This window comes from Oncorhynchus clarkii, chromosome 1 (genome assembly GCF_045791955.1).
Source record: "Oncorhynchus clarkii lewisi isolate Uvic-CL-2024 chromosome 1, UVic_Ocla_1.0, whole genome shotgun sequence".
NCBI classification, from domain to species: domain Eukaryota; kingdom Metazoa; phylum Chordata; class Actinopteri; order Salmoniformes; family Salmonidae; genus Oncorhynchus; species Oncorhynchus clarkii.
In genome coordinates, this window is record NC_092147.1 from 55,606,075 (window position 1) to 55,627,326 (window position 21,252).

The window sequence follows — 21,252 nt, forward strand, 5'->3', positions numbered from 1 at the left end:
ATTTAAGCTTATGTTATATGTATCACATTAGTTTCAATATAGTTTAGGTTAGTTTTGAGGCCATTATCAAGGTAATTATCAACTGGGCATGGCACCTTTAACTGTAGGGAGAAAGAGGGGGAAAAGCATTCAGAAAATTACATGCACTCCTAAAAAAATGGTTATAACTCCAGTTATTTTCATGATATTAAGATTCTAACAATGACAGTGTGTTATATAGGCTTATTTAGGAAAGGTCAACGATGAGGGGGATTTGTTTTGTGTCATTATGATGCTCTTCTATCTTTCTAGTGTTAAAGAATCAGGGCCTGTATTCACAAAGCATATCAGAATAGGTGTGCTCATCCTAGATTAGCTATGGAGCGATGTCTACACAAAAGGATGAAAAATTATAATATCACAAACTCTCTGACGAAGGGCTGTGAGTGTCACACCCTGATCTGTTTCACCTGTCCTTGTGATTGTCCTCACCCCCTCCAGGTGTCACTTATTTTCCCCGGTGTATTTATCCCTGTGTTTCCTGTCTCTCTGTGCCAGTGTGTCTTGTCAAGTCAACCAGTGTGTTTTTCCCGTGCTCCTGCTTTTTCTTATCTTATTCTCTTTTGCTAGTCCTCACGGTTTTTACCCTTGCCTGCCCTGACTCTGAACCTGCCTGCCGGACCTTTCTGGCTGCCCTGACCTGCCTGCAACTCTGTACCTCCTGGACTCTGACCCGGTTTTGATTTTTTTGCCTGTCCACGATCATTCTCTTGCCTACCCTTGGATTATAATAAATATCAGGGACTCAAACCATCTGCCTCCAGTGTCTGCATCTGGGTCTCGCATTGTACCCTTATAGTGAGGACAATAAATATGCTTAAATAAAAATGTGTGATTGTCCTCACCCCCTCCAGGTGTCACTTATTTTCCCCGGTGTATTTATCCCTGTGTTTCCTGTCTCTCTGTGCCAGTGTGTCTTGTCAAGTCAACCAGTGTGTTTTTCCCGTGCTCCTGCTTTTTCTTATCTTATTCTCTTTTGCTAGTCCTCACGGTTTTTACCCTTGCCTGCCCTGACTCTGAACCTGCCTGCCGGACCTTTCTGGCTGCCCTGACCTGCCTGCAACTCTGTACCTCCTGGACTCTGACCCGGTTTTGATTTTTTTGCCTGTCCACGATCATTCTCTTGCCTACCCTTGGATTATAATAAATATCAGGGACTCAAACCATCTGCCTCCAGTGTCTGCATCTGGGTCTCGCATTGTACCCTTATAGTGAGGACAATAAATATGCTTAAATAAAAATGTGGTAAGCGATACTGGCAAGTGCAGTGCACAAGTTATTTTATTTTAAGTCATGTCAGATCTTGTATTTCCCAATCACATACAACAAGACTTCAAATGTGAGAGTGATTATCCTACTTCTAAAGAAGGAAGGGTAAAAGACTGAAGGAATCTCCATTCCATAGGAGTGAGAAGAAAATGGCCATTGTGAATAAATATTTACCAAGCACCCACCACACACACTCTTTTTCTCACACACATTGACAGAACCCCAAATCCATTAGTGTTACAACGGCTAAAGGAAAGTGAGAGACTGAAAATACGATTGGAGGCTATGAATAAGAAATGAAAGAATACAAACACACCCAAGGAGGGGAGAAAACAAAGAGCAATTTTACTGATATGAGGAGATGCCGGAGTTTAAACTCTCCAGGGTGAGAAAGAGTGTGATGGAGAGAGAGACCTGGACAGAGAGTAAATCCAAATAAATATTTATAATGATAAGTAACCCTGCAGCTGATAAATATGAAACAGTCTGTGGTCTGGGCTGCTCTCCGTTTGTGTGCTTGTGTGTGTGCTTATGTTTGTGTGTGAGTCCGTGTCAGAGAGAGAGAGTTTGTGCGTGCGTGTGCATTTTTGTGCGCGTGTGTGGGAAGGTGGGGCTGCAAGACGGGACATTGAGTAATCATTTAATAAGGCTTGTATGTATATAAACCATAATTAGTTGAATCAAAAATATTAAGCTCAACAAAGCATTTCAATTACATTTCTGGTGCTCATTTGGCACTGTTTGAAACCACTGGGAAAATTACCTTAACATTCTTAGAATTATTTATACTTATGCAAATTTAAATATGCATATCTACTTTGCCCTACCTCCCCATTAAGACGCACCTCACATACTAAACTCTGGAATGCACAACACCCTGGCCATCACAAGCATGGCCATAAAATGTAGGGCAATAATTATGTTAATTGAATGAATGAACAAATTTTTATTTTATTTTTTATTTCACCTTTATTTAACCGGGTAGGCTAGTTGAGAACAAGTTCTCATTTTCAACTGCGACCTGGCCAAGATAAAGCATAGCAGTGTGAACAGACAACAACACAGAGTTGACTAACTGACTTACTGACTCATAAAAACAAATCAACGAGCAAACAAACGGACAAACAAACTAATGAACAAACAAACAAACGGAACAACAGACGGACGGATGGACAGATGGGCTGGCTGGCTGGCTGACAGACTAACTCACTATCTAACTAACATAAGCCTTCAAGTACTGTCATACTGACTTACAGCTGACTCACACAGGTCGAGTGCTGGATCATGTTCATTAGGCACAAAACAGAAGAAAATAGTCCGAAACAGAGAGGTACTATCTGAACTAGTCCAATATGAAATAATTATTTTTGTTTTCCATCACAAGCAGTTTTAAACCTTTTACTTTATGTGCCCCAATGAACACGACCCTGAGCTCTCCAGTGAGCTGGAGGAGTTAGAGTGTCTGTCCAGGCGTAAGGTGCTGAAATGGCATTTGCCTGCCATCTGGTGCAGTTCACACCCTGTCTGTGACTTAGTTCACTGAGTTCTTGGTGTGGCAATGACTGCCTAAAAAGTCTGTTCACATTTAACATTGGCACTCTGAAGTGCTAAGAGGATTTATACAGTATGTACTGTCAGTCCCATTTTATCACATTGAATATCCCTTATAGCAACTGTGGCTGATTGATAATAGTTATCTACAATTTCAGAATGTTTTTTAATGATGATAAAAATTTATATACACAACTTTTGGTGTACTGTAAAATTGCTTATCTTTACTCAGAATATTTAGAAGAATAATGTGTCTTCCTATTAATCTAATGAATTAGTAAGGCATCATTAATACATTTCCGTGAACACACAGGATAGAAAGATGTCATACATGCGTTTGATCAGGGCTGAGCATATCCAACAAATAGCAATAGCCTCCCCATATTAAATAGGTATCTATAATCGTTAGTTTATAACTATGAACAGAAACAGAGCGCAGTCACATACACATACCAACATGCACATTAACTCATTGAAATTACTTCACTGGCATTTATTCACACATAGCACACAAGTACACGCAAAAGCACAAGAAGGGACACATGCGCATGCACACAGACAAACACTTTCATGAATATACACATGCACACATTCACTTGCACACAGACACACACACTTGTGAGGTGTGTGTGATGACTGTCTGTCAGGCTCTAGCGTGATAATTCTCTGCTCTGTCCATGTGCTGACCTTGAGGGATGATGGTGAGGGATGAGGCAGTGTGACACAGGACTGTGTGTGTGTTTGTGGGTGTGTCAGCCATAAAGCCACCCCGGCTCTAACATGTATTTATGGACAGAGGCTGGAGGAGTGGGGAAACATCTGTTTAGTGAGAGGAGATGGTCGGTCACTCAATGAGTGTGTTTGTGTGTGTCTGTGTTCACAGAGGACAGCAGCTGTTGACCGTATAGAGTGAAGTACACAACTGTGGTACTAGAATAGTGGAAAGGTCTAGTGCTTGGCTTTCTAATTATGTACCCCCAAACTAGAGTGCACAAGGCACAGGACACACTGACAAACACGCCTACACACACACACCAAGTCATGACATGCAGTATAGTGTGTATACAGATGTTCTGACACTAGTGAGTGGTGTCATGACTGACCTGTTAGGATCCCGCAGATGGGGAGAGGTATAGAGGGATTGATTGGGGGGGGGGGGTTATGACAACTCATGCCCATTGTAAATCTTAAGAATCCTTGGTCCTGTTAATGTTTGGGACTGGAATGTCTTGGTGTGGGCCTTATGGAGAATCTACCTCAGAACTGTAACATGCAATAAATGGCCTTTGGGACAATATATTTCATCAGCCAAAATGGTGGTAACAATGATCGATGGAATATGAAAATGAATGTTGTTTTTGTTATTTTTTGAAAGATAAATGACGACGTTATAACGAAAACATTAACTTGAAGAGTTTTCATAATATGTACATGATGTTTACATACTGTGCATTGTGTAGAGAATATCCAGATCAAAGAGAATGTTTTTGTAAAGATGAACTGTGAATTTAGTTGTTACTCTGAAACTAGATCAGAGTAAAATCCTGATACCTTTCCTTTGTAAAGAGCTACGCCCCAGGGAACCCAGAGAGCATGCCATAAAGAATTTACATCCAGACTAAGTTGACCGCCTGCTGCAGCCAAGGTCTACGGATAGTTGTGATTCCAAACGCAACACAAGGAAAAGGACAAAGGAACCTCTTAACAATCAAGGCTACAGTAGATTACTGTATCTTAGAAGGCGAATTCAAGAAGAACCAACTGGTTATTCTCTTTCAGTCATCGGTTATCTACACGGCCTTCCTGCCCAAGCTGGGAGCATCGATATGGCTGATTATCCTCCTCAGAAGTCCACTCTCACTGAATAAGTGCAAGATAACAGACTACCAAGAGAAAGGACACTGACATTGTGTGGACAATCAAAGACATACATCCGGTGATGAAGGAAACGCGGCCATCTAAGATCGTTGCCTAAATCTCCTAAGCGGAATTCGGTCCATGAAGAGATACCCAACGCAGATTTTCAGCAAGTAAATACATTCATTATAATTCTGACCAATAAGAGCGGCAGTTTGGGTAGGTGTTAAACTAAACTAAACATAGTTTACAAATGTGCTTTTCTCTTGTGCACTCTCCTCTCTCTAAATCCACATCTTGTGTAACATGTGTCATATTGTGTTGGTCCGCTAGGGACCTGTTTTGCCATTGTATGAAGTTATAACCAATAACCTAGACTATTTTGTGTATGTTTATCTTATATTATCCTTTAGCTCGTTAGTAAATAAATAATCAACTCAATCGGTGTGATACGGAATGTTTTAGTGAGACCCGGGTTTGTGTAGATTTACGAATTATGCGACGTTCAGAATGAGACTGAAATGAATGAATTAATTAGCAACTGGAAATTAGTTAATTAGCGACTGCTATGAAATCGATATTCTGATATTCTTTGAGTTCATTTGGGAAACAGTAACTCAAACAAACTTTTCCCATGGTGCCCCAGGTTACTGAGTTAATTATAAACACAGTTAATTATTCAATGAATAGCAGTTCGTCACATTAATGATACAATGTCACAACAGTGGTGGTGAGCTTGGAAGTGCTGAAGTGCTGTGTGTGAAATAACAGCAAAAATAATTGGGCTTTACTGGCTAGACACTACAGTACAACAGCTTCAGAAAGAGAGGGATGAGAGAGAAAGAGGGAGAGGGAGAGGAAACAGGAAGGGGAGTAAGAATGGGGAGGATGATAAGAGACTTAGTGAAATAGCAGCTAGAGCAGACAGGATAGAGCAAAAGACATACAGTAACACTTTATAATAACATTCATGAATGAACCTATACAAATGCTTGTGAATGTCTTTATGCTTTACAAATAATTATACATGATTTAAATGCTTATGGAATGGATAGCTTAAAATGCTTAGAAATGCTTGTTAATAAATGTTTATACATGTTTACAAATAAATGTGTTAATAGTTTATACATGTTTATTGATGCTTATTCATGATAGTTATTATAGAATTTTACCAGACATACTGTACTGAGGTTACATGGAAGCATGAGAGATTAGTCAGGAAAGCAGTGTGCAGCAGTGTGTCCGGCGTGAGTGTTTTTGTGTGTCCTCGATGTGTGTGTGAGTGTTTGTGCCCGATGTCTGACTTGCTTTGTGTGTGTGTGTGTGTGTGTGTGTGTGTGTGTGTGTGTGTGTGTGTGTGTGTGTGTGTGTGTGTGTGTGTGTGTGCGCCTGCACACAGCGAACGTCATCAAGAAGACTTATTGGGTATTAGATTGCCCGGGTGTGTCGCGATTTCAATTTCACGAGCGCACAGTCTATAAACAGTATGGATTTCTACCGTATGCTTTTTGCGCTTCTTGTATCTACTGGAGCAGGTTAGAGTCTAAGTGTGTGTGTGTGTAAGTCTGAGAGTACTGTCATCGTAATTAATGGTAATACAGTTATTGTGGGAACTATGTGCAGATAACCGGCAGTGCTTCCCAAATGGCACTCTATTCCCTATCTCGTGCACTACCTTTGACTATGGTCAAACTGGTAGGTCAGATTATATAGATGATAGTGACCTCTGGTCTTGGTATGGATTAAACGTAGAGAGTAATAAAGGCAGGTGGTACTAGGAGACACACACATGCACACATGCCTGCCTGCCCACACACACATGCTCACTCCCACACACAGGAAGAGTAACACACACACACACACACGTGCGCACGCACACACACACACACACACACACACACACACACACACACACACACACACACACACACACACACACACACACACACACACACACACACACACACACACACACACACACACACACACACACACACCGAGGATGAGTGTCAGTGAGGGTCATTCACCTGGAGGCCATCTCTGATCCTGATGAGAATGTTTTGATTGTATCAACATGTTGAGGATTTTGGTTGGCCACTCTGTGTTAACATCAGATTTACATGGTTTTAGGTAGCTACAGTATACCATACAGAAATTGGTACATGCAGCAATCGAGACAGTGCAATGCCCTTTGATGTTCTTGAACCGGGGTCTCCCAGCTAACTACTGCTCCAACAGGGTAAACCATACTTCGGGGAGATTGTAACGAGCTTACCTAGGCAAGGGGTGTTACAGCACAACATACACCATACCACAGCATGCTACAGTGCAATCCAGTGACAAGCTGTGTGTGTGTTACAGTGTGTTATAGCATGTTGCAGTGATAACCTTACCTGGATGCGTAGCAGGGAGGTGCCTCTGGGAGTGTTCTCAGGCAGACTGATGTTGTACAGAGGTTTACTGAAGATGGGCCGGTTGTCATTCTCATTGATCAGGTCAATGTAGATACGAGCAAAACCCACATGGTCTGACATGGACTCATTGGCAAATAGCTGAAAGAGAGAGGGGAGAGACTCTAATACTTAATAGAAGGTCAAAAAGTTCAAATGCTCTGTTGCCACCTTCACTTTATAGCGGTTGCTGTGAATTTGACAATAACTTACAGGCAGCCAGCGGCAAGTAAGTTACTGTATTTCATATTGAACTACACCTACAATAATCAAAACAAAACCCATCAGCTAATTTTGTAGAGTTGTTTGGCATGTGTATGTGTGTTAAAACACTTAGGCTCTGGTCATTCTGGTGGTTTATAGGAATCAAAACGTCTGGACTGCATATGATTGGAAAATATTTTGTTAAAAATGCATGTTCTCCGTTCACAAGCTGCACTGTCCATCAGTCTCTTTATTCACAATTCGACAATTCATAGTATTGTCACCCATCAGACAATTACCAATTCCATCTTGCCAAATTCATCTATTATTATACACTACATGACAAAGTCTGGACACCTGCTCGTCTAACATCTCATTCCAAAATCATGGGCATTAATATGGAGTTGGTCCCCCCTTTGCTGTTATAACAGCATCCTCTCTTCTGGGAAGGCCTTCCACTAGATGTTGGAACATTGCTGCAGAAACTTGCTTCTATTCAGTCATGAGCATTAGTGAGGTCTGGCACCAATGTCGGACGATTAGGCCTGGTTCGCAGTGTGCACTCCAATTCATCCCAAAGGTGTTCAATGGGGTTGATGTCAGGGCTCAGTGCAGGCCAGTCAAGTTCTTCCACACCGATCTCGACAAATAATTTCTGTATGGACCTCGCTTTAGTACGTGTTTTACCTAATGTGACTATATACCGTTACTGTCTTTATAGCGCTACCATGGTTTGGTTTTTCAGGATGTGTGGACCTAAACATAAACTTACAGTTCAAATCACTGAAAAAACACTATGGGTCAGTTTCCAGGAACAAAGATGAATTCTATATATTTTCTAAAAAGCATGCCACATGGAGAATGTCAATTGAAAGTGTGTTTTAGTCCAGGAGTAGGCATACTAAATTGACTGATGAGTGTGAAAAATCCAGCAGCGTTGCAGTTCTTGACACACTCAACCAGTGTGCCTGGCACCTACTACCATACCCCGTTCAATGGCACTTAAACCTTTTGTCTTACCCATTCACCCTCTAAATGGCACACATACACAATCCATGTCTCAACTGTCTCAAGGCTTAAAAATCCTTCTTTCACCTGTCTCCTCCACTTCATATACACTGATTGAAGTGGATTTAACAGGTGACATCAATAAGAGATTATAGCTGTCACCTGGATAGTCTATGTCAAAGAAAGAGCAAGTGTTCCAAATGTTTTGTACATAATGAATTAATTTAAAAGTAAAAAAATTGATGTACCAATCGCTCCTTAAATCTGGGTCCTAGAAACCTGCCCATAGTGTCTTTGCTCACTGTGCTCCATACGTCAGATGACTTGCTCTTGTTAAAGTACATTTTACTGGTAGTGTGTTTGTAACGGAAATAAGAACGTGCCGTAAACAAGTTTTTGTGTGGGTGTGTGTTTGTGTGCATGCGTTTGTGTGTTCGTTAGTGTGTATGTGTGTGTGTGTGTGTGTGCGTGCAGATTGAACTCACAGAGAAGCTGTAGGCGCGAATATTCTCATAGTCCAGAGGCACGGCCACCCTCATCCTGATGTCAGCCCGGCCCTGCACCGCCGTGGGGGAGATGGTGAAGTGATCCGAGTTGTTCCCCGTTAGGAACACCTGAAACATACTATTCACTCCCTAGAGGAGAGGGTGGAGGGATGGAGAGAGGGAGGGATAGGGGTCACAAGGGCGAGAGAGTTAGATATTGGTTAAATATTCAAATGGATGATAATACAGTTTTTTCGAATGCTAAACGACAGTGGACACAACTGGAGTCACATGTGCAAAACTCTAACTACAGTCTGCACAGCAGCAGTTCATGTGGACCAAACTCTAGTTCGTTTTTCATTGCTTGAACACAGTTTTCAAAACTCTACACACTTATCCCATGACTTTAACCACAACCTGCACAACACTGTGGATTTACAGCACTTTGTTCAAATGCTAACACACTGCTGTCAAAACTGTGAACCACACATTCAAAACGGAATAGATTTCAGCCTTGTGCCTTTCAAACACTGCTGATTGCAATTTCAGCTGAAAGGCTAAGCAGGTGTCTTGTTTTAGACTTGTTAGTGAACACACACACATATTACAGTATATATAGGTAGAGCTCAGAAAGACTCATTTTGGAAATGGAACAAGGAAGATGGGTTCGTGGAGGGAGAAGGGTGGCAGGGAGAGGGCGGATGCGTGGAGGAAGACAAAGAAGACAAAGAGCTGTTATTTCAGATGTAATAAGGGCTACACTTATAGACCATGTCGTGAACCATGGTCTCTCATTGAGAGAGGCAGGGTTGAGGGTGCAACCCAATCTGCAAAGATCCACAGTGGCATCTGTAATGCGAATTTTCCATCATGCAAACAGGTGAGAGTTACATCCTTACAGTAAATGAAAACATTACAGGAATCTATTTTGTATTGCAATTATAGAATATTTACACAGATATATATTACAGTAAGTTTGACTGTAAAATATATTTTTACAACAGGACCCAAAGGCTGCCCCCAACAGGGGGAAGAGGAAAAATATTTTCAATATTTTTATGCGCAGGAAAATGCTATTGTTGACATGGTTGTTGTCAACAATGCAATAAAACTGCGGGAGATTCAAGATAGAGTGCTGGCTGATAATGATATATTTGAAAATGTTAATTCTGTCAGCACAACAACTATTGATCGAGTCCTAAAGAAACACCAAGTTACAATGAAACAGTTATACACTGTACCGTTCGAGAGAAACAGTGAACGGGTAAAAGAGCAAAGATACCAATATGTCCAGGTAAGACGTCTAAGGTTACGTACACAGCTATACAAAATATTTACAGTAAAAAAAAACACTAGCATTTCTACAGTAAAACTGTGCACTTACTGTTTTTCAGAGAGTAATGGAGGTGGAAGCACTGGAAAGACCACATTCATTTGTATTTATCGATGAAGCTGGATTTAACCTTGCCAAAACACGGCGCAGAGGAAGGAATGTTATAGGTCAAAGGGCCACTGTGGAGGTTCCAGGCCAAAGGGGGGGAAATATCACCATGTGTGCTGCAATGGCCAATGATGGTTTGCTTCTCAACACACCACTCATTGGCCCATACAACACAGAAAGGCTTATAGCTTTCCTAGAACAGCTCTATGCTCAGCTAGTGCCAGCAGAACAGGGGGAGCCAGTAAGAAACCCCAAGTTTTTGTCACAGTTTGCGATAACGTTGCTTTTCACCACTCTGCAGCTGTCACAGATTGGTTTGCAGCACATCACAGATTTATGGTTTTGTACCTGCCTGCATATTCACCCTTCCTCAACCCAATAGAGGAGTTTTTCTCTGCCTGGAGGTGGAAAGTGTTTGGTCACCAACCACATGACCAAATGTCTCTTTTGGAAGCCATGCGTGCCGGATGTGAGGACACGAGTCCAGAGGACTGCCAGGGATGGATAAGGCACTCCAGAAGGTTCTTCCCCAGGTGCATGGCAAGAGAAAACATTAGATGTGATGTTGAAGAAAACCTGTGGCCTGATGCTAGAGAGAGGCAGGATTAGCCCCTCAATTATTTGTTCGAATTACAGTATGTACTTTTAGTTTCTACCTTTTTTTTCTCATTACTGTAATTTCGTAAATTACTACAAGACTATTGAAGCAAACTGCTAATTTTAATTTACCTTAAAGAATTGTTATGTTCTAAAAAAAAATATAAATGATGTGAAAGAATGTCACTCTTTTCTTTGAAGAAAATATTACTTTGTATGAAGTCACTGAAATTGTTCAAACTGCTAATTTTAATTTACCTTAAAGAATTGTTATGTTCTAAAAAAAAATATAAATGATGTGAAAGAATGTCACTCTTTTCTTTGAAGAAAATATTACTTTGTATGAAGTCACTGAAATTGTTCAAACTGTAAAGATGAAAAGTTTGTATTTTCTGTATTGGTGTTTGATGCTAGTGTTTTTACTCTCAGTGTGTTCTGAGTGACAGTGTGTGTTATCTCAGTGAAGGTTGTGCATAGTGTTTGGCTGCACTGAGCGTGTTTTGAGCCATGTGTTAAGAGTTGTGTTGCTTGGAATGAGTTTTGCAGGTGATGTGAACTGTTTAGCTCAGGTGACTGTTGGTAGTGCAGACTGTAGTTAGAGTTTTGCACATGTGACTCCAGTTGTGCCCACTGTCGTTTAGCAATCGAAAAAAACTGTAAAAGCTGCAGTATGAGATGTGGGACTGCATTAAGGACTATGGATTAAAATTTGATCTTTTGCTACTCCGGCATATTTAAATTGAAGTGAAAACTGTTGATTAAAGTGAACTGTTCTTTTCAACAACAAAAAGGAGGTATGCTGTCCTGGTGATGACTCACAAGCACATGCCATTAGATATCTGAATCATAAAATTATTAAAATGGTACTATGGCAACAACATATGTAGCAAAAAGGAATTACTATTTGTTAATCAATAAAGATCCAGATACTTAGCAGTATCATACATTCAGCATATGTACTTTTACAGATACACACACTAGCATTTACTCTTACACACCAGTGTTGTGTTCGAGACCATCTAAAGCAAGACCGATTCAAGACCAAGACAGGAGCAAATCGAGTCCGCGTCAAGACCAAGACCAAAAGGGGGGGGGGGGGGGGGGGTCAAGAACAAGTCCAGAAAAACGTGAGTCCAATTCAAGACCATGGTCTTTCCAATGACCCTAACCAGTGGTGGAGTGGTGCCAGGAAAAGTGGGTATATTCTAATTTTGCCAAAAGTTTCCAAATGCAACAGCACCATGTGTAAAAAAAATCCTATGTTTTCCTATAGTTTATAATGCATGTATGTGTTTCTGAGAGTCTTAGCTTTCAGGAATTGGGTAATAATAGCTAATAGCTACAACCGTACAAACGCTAGAGTCAAATTTGTAGGAAGTAACCAGAAACCTCTCAGTTTTTCCCAAACGCCAATAGTGGACATCGAAGGTTACTCATGTGACTGAGCTTCTATGAACTAAGACGCACATATTTTTTTCGTTAACTCCACCACGCAGTTAATCGGCTTAGGCCCTATTTTTCTCACCCCTGGTGTACACACTGCTAGCATGTACAAGACAAAACCTTCATTACTGGAGTGTGAGAGTCAGAAAATGTCTGACTTTATTTTGACTGAGCACAAACCTCTTCAAAACATTGAGAAATGGGGAGCTCGATTGATGCCAAGCACACGCATGTATTCACCAATTATTGGCTCCATCCATGCACATTTATCTTCTTATTATCTCTACATTTCATTCCTCTATCCTCTCTCATCCCTCCCTCTATATATCTCAGTATGTACACCCACCCCTCTACCTGTAATCTATCTCTTTTCTCTCTTATCTCTGTCTTTGAGATGCAGGGTCAGAGGTTAGATCGTATCTCAGAGTGGCTGCTCTAACTTCCCCTGACTGGAAACCACCAGCCGCCACACACACAAATACACCACCACCCTACCCACACAACACAAACCACTGAGAGCATGTGGCATGGTTATGAACTGTGTCTCACCACCCGCAGCCAATTATAAAGACCCCTTTTCTATTTCTGTGGGAATCCATTTGCCAGCGAAATGGCTCATGACGACAGCGGGAGAATGATTGATCCGCAGAGAGAACATTTTTCGGAGTTCAATAAACATTTCACCTGGAGGGTTCTCTTTTTCGCAGAAAAAGACAAGAAGAGAGAACAAACAACGGAGGGAAAAAAATCAACCCCTGAAAAAATAAACAAGTGAAGATTAGAACCCACTAAATAGACCCAAACATCCGTCTGACAACTGTCGGCAGGCAACGGGTTGCGCTCCATATTGCACCCTATTCAGTACATAGTGCACTACTTTTGACCAGAGCCCTATTGGAGTTCATAATCTCGTATCCTCATCTGAATCGTCCTCTCTTTATCTCTCCCACATAAAAGTCACTCCACCGTATTGTTTAACATTATGTAAATTGTAATTGGGCGTTTGAGTACAGAATAGAGCAAATCTCCATGCCCACAAAGCTGCCACTGCTACAGCTGCCGTCACTTCTACTAAAGTGATGATTACACCGCCAATGGCAGCTCATTGAAGCCATGCGTTTAAATCAGAATTGTATGTGTATGTGTGTGTGTGTGAGGTATGTTTGCGGACCGTCTGACTGTGTGTGCGTGCGTGTGTGTGTGTGTGTTTGATGAAATCAGAATGACACAATGAGAGGATAAGGTGTGCTGTCGAGGAAATGAGGATGTTTAAGGAGCCATGTTGACAAGCATGACTATCTAAATCGCTCCGGCTACACTTAGGCTGGGATTCACTCAGATCACGCTTGTAGACAATGCAGCTTTTAAAGGCAATGTTACCATGTTCACGGAGATCACATTCAAGGTAAAAGCTTCAATGTCAAGCGCACAATAGCGAGGTTTCAGATTTAATCCTGGTCTTTTGCTCTTAGTCATGTTGGTTTAGTGTGCATGATCCAGTGACATAATTTTTGTTGTCTTAGTCAGAGATTAAGAGAAAACAAAGGCTGGCGTAACATGAAGAACATGCAACATTTTTTACATGTTGACTTTCACCATTTCACACCATTATTGGCTCCTTTAAGATGAATGCCACATTATTCACAGTATCCCTTAGCTCAAATCCCTCCTTTAGCACAACCAAATATTTTATTTTACCAAGGTATTCACTTTATAGGGAATAGGGGGCCATTTAGGGCTCAGACAGTGGATCGATGGTGGAGGGCATTATGTTTGGCGGTTAAAATGGCCCTATGTTTTTGTTTTGTTTTTCATCTCGCAGAGAACCATTGTGGCTGATGACTGGCTATTTAAAAAAATATTCAATATGCAGGGATGTCACCTCAAACTGCCCATAAACGTAATTGCCCATCCATTTGCCTCTCTCTCTCTTTCTCAGAAGCTCTCATACCAAGGTCCTGTCAGATGTGGCTGTCACAAAGTTTAGTGACAAGTTTCGAGCGGAAAGTTTTAGATTCAAACAGAGAAGAGTGATGAAGAAAGAGCTCTGTAACTACCACTTGTGTCACCCACTAGTAAAAATGGAACATCTCTGACACTCTCCCTCTCGACGTGTGGGTTAGCAGTGCATATAGTAATGCATCTGTCAATGTCAACTCTGCCTTGTAATTGTGACAAGTGGAGGCTGGCAGTGGGATAAATATTTATGAATACAAAACTTTAATTTGCATGTCGTTGATATTGTTCCATTAATTCAATTCCAGACATTACAATGAGCCAATCCTCAACATTCTACCTTTCATCAGTCTCTACTGGTTTTTTTTTTATGTGCAGGTGTTTGTACATGCATTCATGTGTATGTGTGTTATTGTGGAGTGAGGTAGTGTCTTTGTTGTTGTGTTAACCTGTGTATGCTGTGTGTGTGTGTTAATCTAGGGTTGCACCCCAAATGGCACCCTAGTCCCTACATAGGGTAATTCTTTGTTGTTGTTTCAACGTATTATTTCCAGTCAAAAAGTTGTGCAGCATATTTCAAGCAATACAAACTTTAAATGTGAAGTTATACTAACTCACACCAAATTTACTTTGACTAATACAATACAGTTAACTTCACCATTTGTCAGTTTAACTTACACTTCCTAGTTAAATCAATAGCAACATAGTTATGTCAACTTTAAATGTAGAGCTATCCTAATTAACACCAAATTTACTTTGAATAACTTACTATGTATAATTTAATTCATTTATGTTTAAATAGTGATAACTACACCTCCATTTTAAATGTAATATAACTTACTATCAGGTTAAGTAGATAATAGTAAATATAGACAAGTGATGGGACGTTTGATACCAGAGAGCCGATGCAGTTTGATCCGACAAAATGTACCAATGCTCATTTCAAGGTTAGATTAACATGTGATCAATGATATCTTCGTTTAATCACATGCTTTTTTGAAACGTGTTTCAAAATGCGAGATCCCACTGATTTCACCATTATGCCAGTGCTTTCTTCGATGGTGAGTTTCTTTTAGAAAGCAATAATTAGTTGTATTTTTTGGCAGCACATACAGTTGAAGTCGGAAGTTTACATACACTTAGGTTGAAGTCATTAAAACACTTTTTCACCCACTCAACAAATTTCTGGTTAACTTCTTGATTCTACTTGAGACGCATATGTCTCAAGTAGGCACCTGGAAATGCAAATGCGCTACGCTAAATGCTAAATGTACTCGTTAAAACTCAAACCTTGATCAAAATTCACAAGCAGGGTATTGAATTAAAGCTACACTCGTTGTGAACCTAGCAAACAAGTCAGATTTTTAAAATGCTTTTCGGCGAAAGCATGAGAAGGTATTATCTGATAGCATGCACCACCTCAAAATGCCTGAATGCGACGTAAACAAAGACTCTGCTTATCCGACGCAGCACAAAACGCAGAAATAAAATATAAAACATTCATTACCTTTGACGAGCTTCTTCTTGGCACTCCTATATGCCCCATAAACATCACTATTGGGTCTTTTTTTCGTTTAAATCGGTCCATATATACCCAAAATAGCTTTCTATGGAAGCTGTGTCATTCAGAAAAAAACATTGTTTTTAAACGCTGCGTCATTTTTTTAAATTAAAAAAGTTGACGATAAACTTTCACAAAACACTTCGAAATCCTTTTGTAATCCAACTTTAGGTATTAGTAAACGTTTAATCTATCAAAATGATTACAGGGCGATGTATATTCAATAGCTCCTCGTCTGCAAATCAATGGCTGCCATTGTCCACATTTACAGCGTCCTGGTGGAGACTGGAAGAAACGGAAGCCAGATACTTGGATTTTCCAACAAAAAATTATATTGAAAATGACGACAATGGCGACATCGTGTGGAATTTGTATGAATTGCATGCAGGTCGATATTAAATTTTGTCCTCTTTTAACAACACATGAAAGTGACTTATGGAAATTATTTTTAGCTTTCAGAGAGCAGTTTTTCTTGCGTTTTTCAATGAAACACACAATCTGTTATAGTCACAGCTGTGATTTAACCAGTTTTAGAAACTTCAGAGTGTTTTCTATCCACACATACTAATCATATGCATATACTATATTCCTGGCATGAGTAGCAGGACGCTGAAAAGTTTTAACAGCATGTTCGAAAAAGGAGGGGGTAGAAGTAAGAGGTTTTAACAAACTATAGTTTTGGCAAGTCAGTTAGGACATCGACTTTGTGCATGACACAAGTAATTTTTCCAACAATTGTTTACAGACAGATTATTTCACTTATAATTCACTGTGTCACAATTCCAGTGGGTCAGAAGCTTACATTTAATAAGATGACTGTGCCTTTAAACAGCTTGGGAAATGCCAGAAGATTATGTCATGGCTTTAGAAGCTTCTGATAGGCTAATTGGCATCATTTGAGTGAATTGGAGGCATACCTGTGGATGTATTTCAAGGCCTACCTTCAAACTCAGTGCCTCCCTGCTTGACATCGTGGGAAAATCAAAAGAAATCAGCCACGACCTCAGAAAAAAAATGTAGACCTCCACACGTCTGGTTCATCCTTGGGAGCAATTTCCAAACACCATGTACCATGTTCATCTGTACAAACAATAGTACGCAAGTATAAACACCATGGGACCACACAGCCATTATACCACTCAGGAAGGAGACAAGTTCTGTCTCCTAGAGATTAATGTACTTTCGTGCAAAAAGTGCAAATCAATCCCAGAACAACAGCAAAGGTCCTTGTGAAAATGCTGGAGGGAACAGGTAGACAAGTATCTATATCCACAGTAAAACGAGTCCTATAACGACACAACCTAAAGGCCGCTCAGCAAGGAAGAAGCCACTGCTCCAAAACCGCCATAAAAAAGACAGACTACGGTTTGCAACTGCACATGGGGATCGTACTTTTTGGAGAAATGTCCAAGGTGGCCTGAAAACCTGACTCAGTTAGAACAACTCTGTCAGGAGGAATGGGCCAAAATTCACCCAACTTATTGTGGGAAGCTTGTGGAAGTCTAACCGAAATGTTTGACCACTCATGCCGTTTGCCACCTGGACAAAAGGAACACTTATGTGAGAATGCTGTTCATTGACTACTGCTCATCATTCAACACCATAGTACCCTCAAAGCTCATCACCAAGCTAAGGATCCTGGGACTAAACACCTCCCTCTGCAACTGGATCCTGGACTTCCTGACAGGCCGCCCCCAGGTGGTGAGGGTAGGTAGCAACACATCTGCCACGCTGATCCTCAACAATGGAGCTCCCCAAGGGTGCGTGCTCAGTCCCCTCCTGTACTCCCTGTTCACCCACGACTGCATGGCCAGGCACGACTCCAACACCATCATTAAGTTTGCTGACGACACAACAGTGGTAGGCCTGATCACTGACAACGACGAGACAGCCTATAGGGAGGAGGTCAGAGACCTGGCCGGGTGGTGCCAGAATAACAACCTAACCCCCAACGTAACCAAGACTAAGGAGATGATTGTGGACTACAGGAAAAGGAGCACCGAGCACGTCCCCATTCTCATCGACGGGGCTGTAGTGGAGCAGGTTGAGAGCTTCAAATTCCTTCGTGTCCACATCAACAACAAACTAGATTGGTCCGAACACACCAAGACAGTCGTGAAGAGGACAAAGCCTATTCCCCCTCAGGAAACTAAAAGGATTTGGCATGGGTCCTGAGATTCTCAAAAGGTTCTACAGCTGCAACATCCTGACCGGTTGCTTCACTGCCCGGTACGGCAATTGCTCGGCACTTCAGAGAGTAGTGTGCACGGTACATCACTGGGGAAAAGCTGCCTGCCATCCAGGACCTCTACACCAGGTTGTGTCAGAGGAAGACCCTAAAAATTGTCAAAGACCCCAGCCACCCCAGTCATAGACTGTTCTCTCTACTACAGCATGGCAAGCGGTACCGGAGTGCCAAGTCTAGGACAAAAAGGCTTATTTTTGGGGGTAAAAACTTCCTTCAGTTTTTACTCCCAAACCATAAGCCTCATGAACAGGTAACCCAGACTATATGCATTGTGTGCCCCCCCAACCCCTCTTTTATGCTGCTGCTACTCTCTGTTTATCTTATATGCATAGTCACTTTAACTCTACATCCATGTACATACTACGGAAATGGCCAGACCAACCAGTGCTCCCTCACATTGGCTAACCGGGCTATATGCATTGTGTCACACAACCCGCCAACCCCTCTTTTTACGCTTCTGCTACTCTCTATTCATCATACATGCATCGTCATTTAACGATACCTACTTGTACATACTACCTCAATAAGCCTGACTAACAGGTGTCTGAATAATAGCCTTGCTACTCTTTTTTCAAATGTCATTTTACTCTGGTTTTATTTCTTTACTTAAACACACAAACACACACACACACACACACACACACACACACACACACACACACACACACACACACACACACACACACACACACACACACACACACACACACACACACACACACCATTTTTTTGGCACCATTGGTTAGAGCCTGTAAGTAAGCATTTCACTGTAAGGTCTTACACCTGTTTTATTTGGAACGTGACAAATAAACTTTGATTTGAAGTGTGTCTGAGATAGCGTCATCTAATATTTATCTGGAACTTTCTGTTTTCCTGGAATTTGTCCTTATTGTAGGCTACTACTTTTACCACTTTTAGTCTTAATTTTTACTATTATGTTTAGCACATGACCTCACACATTAATCATTGGGTGGGGCTGGCTTAAGAGTGTGTGAACCATGCTGAATGGGTGTAGACAAAGGAGAGCTCTCCAATAGGTACCAAAACATTCAAAGGCCCTTTTCTCAAAAATGAGTTTACAAGTTTATCAACTTTCAAATCAGAATTACTTTCTCATTGTTCCTCAAAAATGTGGTGTTTGCTATACCATGTTGTAGCTCTGAGTCTCTACTTTTATCCAATGTAAAAAAACAAATCACTTCAAATCACGCTTTATAAGACCGATTTGAGCCGGTAGGTCAAAATGTGTTTACATTCCTGTTATTGAGCATTTCTGCTTTGCCAAGATAACCCATCAACCTGACTAGTGTGCACTGTGTTAAAAGCTCTGAGGAATTAACACTTTTTCGACACAATTTGGTGAAAGCCCCAAAGGCTTCAGAAAGCATCATTTTCCCAACACTAATATATTCATTATCTTAACAGGGAACATCATGCTCCCATTCGTCTCTTACTCATGTGGGAGCTTTTTTTTGTCAGTCTCAGAACCTTAAAAGGGTGCTTATAATGGCTTCTTCACCTGTGGGATCGCCTGAAAGACGGTGGGGGGTCTTTTGTGGAGAAAAATTCCTTCTGATTGGCTGGGCCTGGCTCCCCATGGCTGCACCCCTGCCCAGTCATGTGAAATCCATAGATATGGTTCTAGTTAATTCAACTGACTGATGTCTTTATATGAAATCTTTGAAATTGTTGCATGTTGCGTTTATATTTTTGTTCAGTAAACATAGCACCATTTGTGTGTACGGGCCCCGGTCAAAAGTAATGCACTATATAGGGACTTTGGTGCCATTAGGTACTCATCACTAGTGATGGACAGGTAGGGAGTGTAGTTAAGCTGGGGGTTGAATAGGGATGACCCAGTTGGGGCTGCATTCTGATTCATTCTCCGCTGTAGATCTGTTTGAAATCCATCTACTGTAGCTATGTAGCTGTCCGCCTTGAGCCTACCCAGCTTACATAGAGGCACCATTTGGGGCGGCAGAGTAGCCTAGTGGTTAGAGTGTTGGACTAGTAACCGAAAGGTTGCCAGATCAAATCCCTGAGCTGACAAGGTGCAAATCTGTCGTTCTGACCCTGAACAGGCAGTTAACCCACTGTTCCTAGGCCGTCATTGTAAATAAGAATTTGATATTAACTGACTTGCCTAGATAAAAAAAATAGAGAGAAGAATGGAAATAAACCTAAAGGCATCTATTATGGATAATTCACAGGGGCACAGCTTGTATTGATAGAGGCATGATTTTTGCCTGGGAGGAATTGAGGAGAGTCGGATGGCAACATTCTTTATTTTTTTTAAATGCCATGCACGTGTGTTATTTTTTGTAAATTTCCTCTGCCAACTTTTGCACATGCGCACACAAACGCACACAAACGCACACACATGGGCACACATGCGCGCGCACACACACACACACATGCACACACACACACATGCGCGCGCACACACACACACACACACACACACACACACACACACACACACACACACACACACACACACACACACACACACATATATGCTCTGACACTGACAGCCTCTGGGGGCAGAGGGTTGAATATGGGATAGGGCGCAGTCTGAGAGCAGCACCCCTCTTATCCTCTACCAGGTGTGCCCGTCACCACCTGGTGGAGGAGCTCCTAGCACTCCTATCCATCGCCATGCTGACAAGACAAACACACTCCATGACATGAATAAACAAACCTGCTGCTAAGCCACTATCTCTCCATCAGACACATACTCTGTCTCTCTGCATCTCTCTCACTCTCTCTCTCTGTCTTTCTATCTCTCCCGCAGCCTCGCTCTCTCTATCCTCACCCCTTTCTCTCTCTCTTCTTCTCTCCCTCCACCTCTCACTCTGACTATCTCAGCTTCCCTCTGTCTGTATGACTGCCCTATTCACTTAACTTCCTGCCAGTACTCCATTAGTTATGCTAGTTTCTCTACACCTTCTTCACTCTTTCCCAACCCCTCTACCTCCCTCTTCTGCTCCTTCTCTCCCTCCTTCTCGTTCTCTCTCCACTTGACTTGCAGTTATCTATCAAATTTCATCCTGGCGGCTGTGGTGCTGGAATCAATCAGAGTTGACTAGCTTTCGGCTTATCTCAACCTGTGGTGATTGATTTTCCTCGTTAGGTATAATTTG

At 41.5% G+C, this 21,252-nt stretch overlaps 1 protein-coding gene across 1 annotated transcript in view; it reads right to left on the minus strand.

Annotated features, from left to right (window-relative positions):
- The window catches only part of LOC139409029 (cadherin-related 23), a 611,517-nt gene that overhangs the window by 273,873 nt on the left and 316,392 nt on the right, over positions 1–21,252 (minus strand). Inside the window, exons 11-12 of the mRNA XM_071153685.1 lie at positions 8,864–9,013; positions 7,110–7,268 (exon numbers count right to left, since the gene is read on the minus strand). Of these exons, the coding sequence (XP_071009786.1) occupies positions 7,110–7,268; positions 8,864–9,013 (309 nt within the window). The remainder of the gene's footprint in view (positions 1–7,109; positions 7,269–8,863; positions 9,014–21,252) is intronic.